This window comes from Gossypium hirsutum, chromosome D03, assembly GCF_007990345.1.
Source record: "Gossypium hirsutum isolate 1008001.06 chromosome D03, Gossypium_hirsutum_v2.1, whole genome shotgun sequence".
NCBI lineage: Eukaryota > Viridiplantae > Streptophyta > Magnoliopsida > Malvales > Malvaceae > Gossypium > Gossypium hirsutum.
Window position 1 is genome coordinate 45,948,884 of NC_053439.1, and position 9,857 is coordinate 45,958,740.

The 9,857-nt window shown below is 39.4% G+C and overlaps 1 protein-coding gene across 1 annotated transcript; it reads right to left on the minus strand.

Annotated features, from left to right (window-relative positions):
- Positions 1-4,392: 4,392 nt before the first annotated feature.
- Positions 4,393-4,959, minus strand: LOC107949957 (uncharacterized). The gene is made up of 2 exons (XM_041089901.1): positions 4,755-4,959; positions 4,393-4,658 (listed from the first exon to the last, which is right to left on the minus strand). The coding sequence occupies exons 1-2, from the start codon at positions 4,957-4,959 to the stop codon at positions 4,393-4,395; spliced, it is 471 nt and encodes a 156-aa protein (XP_040945835.1).
- Between the last annotated feature and the right edge of the window lie 4,898 nt (positions 4,960-9,857).

Sequence of the window (9,857 nt, forward strand, 5' to 3'; positions counted from 1 at the left end):
TAAAATTTAAGAAAACATAAATACAAAAAAAATAAAAAAAAACACGAAAATTTTTGAAACACGAGAACTTTTAAGTTTCTCAATTTTTAGAAGGGCGTCTCATATTTAACACAAACCGACAATATTCACCCAACATAGCGATGAAATCAACGGCTTAATGTTAAATCGATTCGTTGCCTTATTTATTTAAATTATTTAAAATATAATAAAATAAAATTAAAAAGCATAATTACAAAACATGAAAATGCTTAAAAATACACTAACAATATTAAAAATATCATTAAAGGCGCGAATTAAATTAAAAATAGATATAAAAGAAATTTCCAAAAAGCCCAAAAATACGAGTGATAGAAAAGGCTACAAGACTCGAGCTCCTCTTTTTTTTCTTTTTCCTTTTCTTTTTTTCTTTCTTCTTTTTTTTTTCTGGTTGGGCAGCCTGCGCACTGGGCCTGACTGCTACTGGGCCTCTGGGCTTGGGGGCTGCTGGACTGGACTACTGGGTCTGGGCCTATTGCTCCTGCTGCTGGATCTGGGCCCGGAGCCTGCTGCTGGCGCTGGGCTGCTGGCCTGCCTGCTGAAACTGGTCCTGGCTGCTGCTATTGGGCCTGCTGATGTGGCCTACTTTTACTTCTGCTGCTCTTCTTTTTTATTTTTTCTGGGATTGTTGGTTTTTTTTGGGCTGTTGCTGCGGGCTTGCAGGGTCGGGTCGGTTCGGGTCGGTTTGACCCATCTGTTTTAGATTTTTTTATTTTTTTATTTCCTTTTTATCTCTACTTTATTCTTCTTCTTCTTTCTTTCTTTCTTCTTCTTTTTTCTTTTTTCACTTCTCCTTCGACAGTAGCTCCTTGTGCTGCCGATGACGCTCCCCCGCCTAGTGCAACGGTCGACGGTAGCGTGCGGTGGAGCTCTCCTATTCTCCTCCCTTTCTTTTTTTTTTTCTTTTTTCTTCTTTGCTTTTTTCTTGCTTCTTGTTTTTTTCTTTTTTTTTACTTCTTAGTTGCTTTGCTAGGTGTTGGGACGGTGGCGTTGCGGCTGTAGGGACGGTGGTGCAGGCACGACGGCGGCAGCGGGCTTCTATTTTTAGTTTTTTTTACTCAAAATTGTTGTTTTTTTTATCTTTTTTTCTCTCTTGCTTCGCTCTCAATTTTTTGGGATTGAATCCCCTTTTATTCTTGATTTTTCCTTCTGTTTGTAAGTAGCAGATGGCTAGGGAAGAGGGAGGCCATGCACTGGGCCGACGGCCGAAAATCGCGGAGGGCAGGTGCGCAAATCGCGCTTGTCTGCTAGAGGGACCAGATTGTAGATGTAACAAAAATTCTGGGGCCAAAGTGTAAATTTGGGAAATTTGGGGTCAAAATGTAATTTTGAGAAAGATAAGAGGTTAAAATGCAATTTTAAGAAAATTTAGGGGTCAAAATGCAATTTAAAAAAATAAAATTCGTTCCGGACAAAATTCAGTGATTACAGCTGCCCCTCTTTGCACATTGCTGTGAAACAAGGATAGAGCAAATACTTAAAAGCATTGAATTTTGTTCGACTGCCCAAAATTTTCTTTTTATTTGAAAAGTAGAAATCGAGAATAGCTCGACGTGCGACCCAAAGCTCAACTCACCTCTCGAATTATGAGTTGATTTTTTTTGAAAAAAACATAAATTGAAAAACACCTCGGCGTGTGACCCGAGGCTCAACTCACTTCTTGCATTATGAGTTGATTTTTGAAAAAAATAGAAATTTAAAAAGTACCTCGGCACGTGTCTGAGGTTCAACTCACCTCTCGCATTATGAGTTGATTTTTGAAAAACAGAAATTTAAAAAATACCTCGGCATGTGTTCGAGGCTCAACTCACCTCTCGTATTACGAGTTGATTTAAAAAAAATAGAAATTTAAAAAATACCTCAGCGTGTGACCTGAGGCTCAACTCACCTCTTGCAATATGAGTTGATTTTTTTGAAAAACAGAAATTAAAAAAAATACCTCGGCGTGTGACCCGAGACTCAACTCACCTCTCGCAATATGAGTTGAGTTTTTGAAAAATAGAAATTGAAAAATACCTCAGGATGTGACCCGAGGTTCAACTCACCTTTCGCAATATGAGTTGATTTTTTGAAAAATAGAAATTAAAAAATACCTCGGCATGTGTCCGAGGCTCAACTCACCTCTCGCATTATGAGTTGATTTTTGAAAAAAAAAATAAATTGAAAAATACCTCGGCATGTGCCCGAGGCTCAACTCACCTCTCGCAATATGATTTGATTTTTGAAAAATACAGAAATTGAAATGGTTTTGAGAAAACGAGAATTTAAAAAAATATATTATCAGGTAAAACTCGAAAGCCTTCTTTTGCATCGATTCATTGCAGCTGCCACCAAAATCTCTTGATCTATTAAAATACCTGTGTATGTCATGTGTGATGCTGTTATGATATGCACATGTTTGTCCTAAATGCTTTTATGCCAACATGATCATGCCATGCACCCTGGGCTGTTTGTCACGTGTCCCCTTTTTCGTGAGGGACTGAATTCATTGCCTCAATCTTTGACTTTTCTCTCAGATTTCATATTTCTCCTCAAATTCTGTGATTCCTTCGTACATCACCCTCGTGCCCCCTGTTGAACTTTGTTCTTGCTTTAAGGTCCTTGTACTTATCAAATTCTCATCCAGGTAATGTTCAACATTCCTTTTGTTTAGAGTATGTCATCTTACTATTTATCACTTAAATGAATCAAATAAGAATGCATGAAAAAAAAGGCAAAGTAGGCATGAAAGAAATACCTCACATTCAATTTTTTTCAAAAAAACAAACAAAAAAAATGACAAGGAATAGTTCAAATAAAGAAAGCATCATAAAGAAAGGAAAGTGAATTCAATTGCCACAAATGCTCTAGATATCCAATGCATGAATTTCTCCACGTTTCTTCATCCTGGGTCTTTTCGAGCACGGCTTATTGTGTAAAAGATTTCAAGTTTTTGAGAATGCTTCAAATATTGTAACCTCGACCTTCGACTCCCTGTTCAAGTTGTATTGCTCCTCAAGTCTGAATCTGCTTCATTAGGAGGCCCTTTCGGGTTTTCATCCTAATCTTTTTTGTTTATCAAGATGCCCTTTTCGGGTTTTCGTCTTGATTTTTTTTTCATTTTTAGGCATAATATTTCTTCACAACATCTGAGTCCACTGGATTAGGTAATTATTTCCCATCCATCTCAGTGAGAATCAGAGCCCTTCCTAAGAATGCCTTTTTTACAACGTATGGCCCTTCCCAATTTGGTGACCATTTTCCTCAAAAGTCTTTTTGTATCGGGAGGATCTTCTTTAGTACCAGTTCCTTTTCACAGAATTCTCTTGGCCGCACCTTTTTATCATGGGCAGTAATCATTCTTTTCTGGTACATCTGTCCATGACAAATTGCCTTCAGGCGTTTCCCTTCAATAAGGTTTAATTGATCATATCGAGCTCAAACCCACTCTGATTCTTCTAACCTTGTCTCCATCAAGACGCGTAGGGATAGGATCTCTACTTCGATAGGCAGAACGGTTTCTATCCTGTAGACCAGAGAAAAAGGAGTTGCCCCCGTAGATGTCCGTATAGAGGTATGATATGCGTACAAAGTGAAAAGTAGCTTTTCATGCCAGTATTTATATGTCTCAGTCATCTTTTCGATAATCTTCTTAATGCTCTTATTAGCTGCTTCTACTGTTCCATTCATCTTCGAGCGATAGGGTGAAAAGTTATGATGCTTTATCTGAAATTGGTCACATACTTCTTTCATCATCTTGTTGTTCAGATTAAAAGCATTATCTAAAATGATCCTTTCAGGTAGACCATATCGACATATGATCTCCTTTTTTAAGAACCTACAGACTGCAGCCTTCGTTACATTAGCAAACGAAGTGGCTTCTACCCATTTTGTGAAGTAGTCTATAACCACAAAAATGAATCGATGCCCATTGGAGGCCTTCGGGGAAATTGGCCCTATAACATCCATGCCCCACATAGAAAAAGGCTACAGAGAAGTCATGACATGAAGGGGCAAAGGAGTTGCATGAATTTTATCGTCGTAAATTTGACATTTGTGGCACTTTCGTGCGTAGCTAAAGCAATCCATTTCCATCATCAGCCAGTAATAACCAAGTCTCATAATCTGCCTGGCCATAGTGAAACCACTAGCATGTGTTCCATAAATTCCTTCATGAACCTCTTCAACTATCTTTCTGGCTTCAACAACATCCACACATCTCAGGAGCACTTGATCTTTTCCTATTTTGTATAGAATATCCCCGTCAAGAACAAATCCAATCACCATTCTCCTGATTGTTTTTTTGTCATTCTCGTTTGCTTGCTCGGGGTACCTTTGATTCTTGATATACTCCAAGATATCATGGAACCATGGTCGTCAATCTGACTGCTCCTCAATGCTAAAACAGTGCGCGAAAACCTCATATATGCTCATTTGGAGAAGCATTATTTCAGTTCCTCTGTTTACTTTGAACATTGAAGCCAAGGTGGCCAGAGCGTCAGCCAATTGGTTTTCTTCTCGTGGGAAGGAATTAAAAGTCACTTCTTTGAATTCTTTGACCAATTCTGCCACGAGATCGTAATACTTGACTAGTTTCGAATCTCTTACTTCCCAATCTCCACGGATTTGATAAATCAATAATGCTGAGTCCCCATACACCTTTAGAATTTTGATTTTTCATTCAATAGCTGCACGAAGTGCCATGATGCAAGCTTCATATTCTGCTATATTATTAGTACAGAAGAAATTCAATCTGGCAATAATCGGGTAATGGTCCCCTTCTGGTGAGACTAGGACTGCTCCTATCCCGTGTCCCAATGTTTTCGATGCACCATTAAAGCTTATCTTCCATGGTTGATCTCTTGATGATTTGCCTTCCTTTTCGGAAATGCACATTAAGTCCTCATCTGGGAAATTGAATCTTAAAGACTCGTACTCTTCCATTGCTCGACTTGCCAAGAAGTCAGCTATCGCTCTTTCCTTTATCGAATTTTAGCTTACATACACGACGTCATACTCAGACAATAAGATCTGCCATCGTGCCATTCTCCCTGAGGGTACGAGTGATTTCATCTTGTACTTTAATAGATCTAGCTTTGAAATTAACCATGTTGTATGATACAACATATATTGTCTGAGCCTTCGAACTGTCCAAATCAATGCACAACAAAAATTTTCAATTGAAGGGTAGTTTGCTTCATACTCTGTGAACTTCTTGCTGAGGTAGTAAATTGTATTTTCTCTTTTCCCTGACTCATCATGTTGTCCCAATATGCAACCCATTGAGTTTTCGAACACGGTCAGGTACAATATTAAGGGTTTTCCAGGGGTCGACAATATTAGTATCGGAGGATTAGACAAATATTGTTTTATCTTGTCAAAGGCCACTTGGCACTCCTCGTTCCATTCTCCCGGATTATGTTTTCGAATGAGTCAAAAAATTGGATCATACTGATTGGTAAGTTGAGTAATGAATCGAGCAATGTAATTCAACCTTTCTAAAAATCCTTTAACTTCCCTTTGTGTGCGCGAGAGAGGCAGTTCTTGTATAGCTTTTATCTTGTCTGGATCAACCTCGATACCTCTCTCACTGACAATGAAACCTAGTAGTTTTCCCGAGGTAGCCCTAAACATACATTTGGCGGGGTTAAGCTTCAACTGGAACTTTCTTAACCTTTCGAACAGCTTCTTGAGATTCCCAATATGCTCTTTTTCTTCCCAAGATTTGGCAATCATATCATCGACATAAACTTCTATTTCTTTGTGCATCATATGATGGAACAACGTCACCATGGCTCTCTGATAAGTTGCCCCAGCATTCTTTAATCCGAACGGCATTACCTTATAGCAGAAGGTCCCTCATATTATTATGAATGTAGTTTTCTCCATATCCTTGGGAGCCATCTTTATCTGATTATAACCTGAGAAACCATCCATTAAAGAAAACAAAGAATGCTTTGCCGTATTATCCACTAAAGTATCGATGTGTGGCAAAGGAAAGTTATCCTTGGGGTTTGCTTGATTCAGATCACGATAATCCACGCACATTCACACCTTGCCATCTTTCTTCGGTACCGGGACTATGTTAGCTACCCACTCTGGATATTTTGAGACTTGGAGGAAGCCAGCGTCAAATTGTTTCTTGACTTCTTATTTTATCTTCAACAGCATTTCGGGTCTTATCCTTCTTAGCTTCTGTTGAACAGGTTTGCATTCTGGTTTCAGTGGGAGCTTATGGACCACAATATCTGTGTTTAACCCTGGCATATCCTGATAAGACCAGGCAAACACATCATTGTACTCCTGGAGCAAGGCGATCAAATCCCGCTTGGTGTTTTCTGAAATGGAAGTCCCAATCTTCACTTCTTGTTTCTTTTCTTCACTCCCCAAGTTCACTGTCTCAATAGATTCTTGATGGGGTAGAATATGTTTCTCTTCTTGTTCTACCATTCTCAGTACGTCAGGAGACGAGACAAAATCTTCAACATCTTTCTCGGCTTCGAATTCTCCTAAACAAACAGCCTTCTCGAAATCGATTTCAAGACTTGTAACAGGATTGTTCATACCATGGATATCTGAGCACCTGAAAGGTGAATGGGAAAAAAAACTATAGAGGAGCATCAAAGTATTGGAATCAACACACATAATGTTGTGGAATGATATGATATATATGTAGAAAATAGCTATGAGAAGCGGGAATAATTACGACACTAATGGAAATGAAAAGACCATGACAAAATGCATCTTCATTAATTTTCATTGAAATGATAAAGAACAAACATAAGCTCTTACAAAAGGAATTCTATTACTTAGGAACACGCAAAATAATGGAGAATTAACATTGGACATTACTCTGGAGAGGACTTAGAAACTACAAGGAGGTCCACAGCAGTCCAGTTGTTCAAAACATATCCTGGAGGACAAGGGCGTATTATCTCGATTGCATCACCCTCGTTGTCAACAACATTTATGCTAATGTTCTGAAATTTTTTTCATTAAAAGCGATTCGTGGATTGTCTTGCCTCTCATCTTCATTTGTTACCGCATTTACATTCCCATCAGTAAGGTTAGGAAGAGGATTTCCAGTCATATTACTAATGCCATCAAATCGCAGAATGCCAGCATCGATAAGATCTTGAACCCTCCTTTTAAAGGCAAGGCAGTTTTTTGTGGAGTATCCCTGATTCCCAGCGTGATACACGCAACTAGCGTTAGGATCATACCACTTCGGGTATGAGGGCTTCAAGGGTGCCATATAATGTGGGGATATTAATTGCTTATCCAACAGTTTTGGGTATAACTCTCCGTATGACACGAGAATTTGGGTGAACTGAGGTTTTTGAGAATTGGGTCTCGCTGGTCTTTGCTCATTTTTGGGTTGGTTTTGTATAAGCATAGTGTTTGGTGGGAACATGGTGAACGGTCTTTGGTTATTCATGGCGTAGATAGGGTAAGAAGGAGGTATTTAACAGTAAGGACCTTCGAGAGGAAAGTAAAAGTTTGAAGGTGGACAATAACGAGGTCGTGGTTAGGCTGGGTACGGATTGGAAGTACAATGGCTCTCGGTTCCAACCATATGGGTTTCTGGCTCCTTTTTCTTTATGGGTACTGCCCTCTTTGAACTCTCGGGACATTCCGTTCTCTCACTCTTGATGGCGATTTCTATAAGCTCCCCGGATATTACAATGTCTGCAAATTCTTTTGTGGCACTCCCTACCAACTTATCGTAAAATGAAGCATTCGGAGTGTTGATGAAAAGGACCGTTATCTCTGTCTTAGTTAACGGGGGTTCCAACTGAGCCGAGATATCCCTCCATCTTTGTGCATATTGCCTAAAAGTCTCTGTCGGCTTCTTTTCCATCATTTGTAAAGTTAGTCGATTAGGCACCATATCCGATACATGCTTGTATTACTCACAAAATGCTGATGCTAAATCCTTCCATGATTGGATTCTCTCTCTGCTGAGCTGATTATACCATCGAAGAGCTGAGCCAACCAAACTACCTTGAAAGTAGTGTACCAATAATTTATCATCATTCACGTAACCTCATTTTTCGGCAAAAATGATAAGATGCGCCTTTGGACATCTTGTTCCATCATACTTCTCAAAATCTGGCGCCTTGAATTTTAGGGGTAGAACCAGATCGGGTACCAAACTGAGCTCTTTGGCACTCAACGCAAAGAAGACTTTAGTACCTTCTATTGCCTTTAGCCTTTCTTCCAAGATCTTATACCTATCTTGAGTGTCATAATCATCAGTTTTTAACTTTGCTATTTCCACTGGATCGTCCAGATATGGAACAGTTAGATCTGCTGGATTAGCCCCGAGGTTCGATACGGATATACCTTGCCCTAGATGAGCAGGTAGTATAGGACGTTGTTCTAGAACTGTAGGTTCCTCTTGAGGATATCCTTTTTGCATTGCATGAGAGTGAGGTGGAGTGAATCCTGGAGGGTAGAGAAGATCTTGATCATTATTAGCTCTTGACTGAGGCTCCATGATGTCAGGGCTTTGCATGGGTCCCTTTCCTTTGACCAAAGCTGTCATCATTTCCATCATTTTAGCCATTTGATCTTTTTGCTCGAGTGATTCTTCTCGAGATCTCACCATCATATCTCTTGCCTCTTGTTGTGACTTGGCCAATTGCTCTTGTAACTCTCTTTGGACCCTTTCCATCTTTTCAATTCATTCATTAAATTCAGTGTCCATAGCTCTAGTTCTTAGACGTGCCCTGTAAGGATGATGTGATTCCAGCCTTGTAGTACCACCACTGTGGATTATATGGTTTTAGCCTCAGTGAATGATTGGGGTGATATGCACATGCAATGAATGAATGAATGAATGACCAATGAATGTTAGCCATGCACGAATATGCAAAAAAATTGGTGTTGATTTCAAGATAGCCCCATATTTTGGCGTTTCGTTTATCAAAAGAGTCCATTACAAAATATTTTGCCAATGAAGATGCCCCTAGTGCTTGAGTCTCACTATTTCCAAATCCTAGTAAAATCTTCAGGGTTATTCTGACGAGCATTCGAAGTCGCCTTCCCGAAAAGATCAGAGATATATCTTTCCTTTCAATTGTCCTTTTTGCTTTCTGGGTTCTTAAAGACCAATTTCTGACTACATAATTTTTTCTCGGTTACTTGCGTAATTGACTCCTCCATCAGAAACTCATTTTTGGCAACCAATCTCTAATCAACACCTTCCTAATGGGATGCCTATAATGCGTGATGAAAAATGAAATGAAGACAAATAAACTTAGTTAGCAATCACGACAAATATAAACAAAGAAAAACTATGAAAAATCTAACAAACCGACCTACGTTTTTTGTTTTTTTTTTACCCCATTATGCTTTACAAAAATAAACTTACCCCACATGATAATCTACCCGATCCACTTTTATTAAACAGACCCGATTCCCTCGTAAAAGATGTAAACGAAAAAAAATACAAGGTAAAAGGCGTTTCTCCCATGTACTTATTTGGTAACTATCCAACAGACAGAGGTTCGGCATGGCTCTAATCGGGTGGCTCGTACGGTTCACTATATGTGGTTTTGGTTCTAAAAAGGTACTCGAATTGTCCATACTATCACCTACTAAGGCTAGTACGGAGCCTCGGTTATCGCCCATCATAGGCTCGCGAGCTCAATTCGAGGGATTACATTTACTTATGCCCATGCGGAGGGGCAAGTTAACTCACGAAAGCATAAGTCATATGTAACCCGGAAGTATTTCACTAGCCTGTGTGGAGGGACGAGTTAACTCACGAAGGCGTAGCGTTTACTTCCACTTAAACGGACGGAGCCCGGGTAGAGAGCTCATGTTATGCAAGAATG

Excerpts from the sequence above, each read along its gene's own strand:
- LOC107949957 (XM_041089901.1), bottom strand. The coding sequence starts at position 4,959 with ATGGAAGAGTACGAGTCTTTAAGATTCAATTTCCCAGATGAGGACTTA. Across the intron at positions 4,659-4,754 it reads TGCCAGATTGAATTTCTTCT|CATTATTGATTTATCAAATC; the intron begins GTACTAATAATA and ends ATGGGGACTCAG.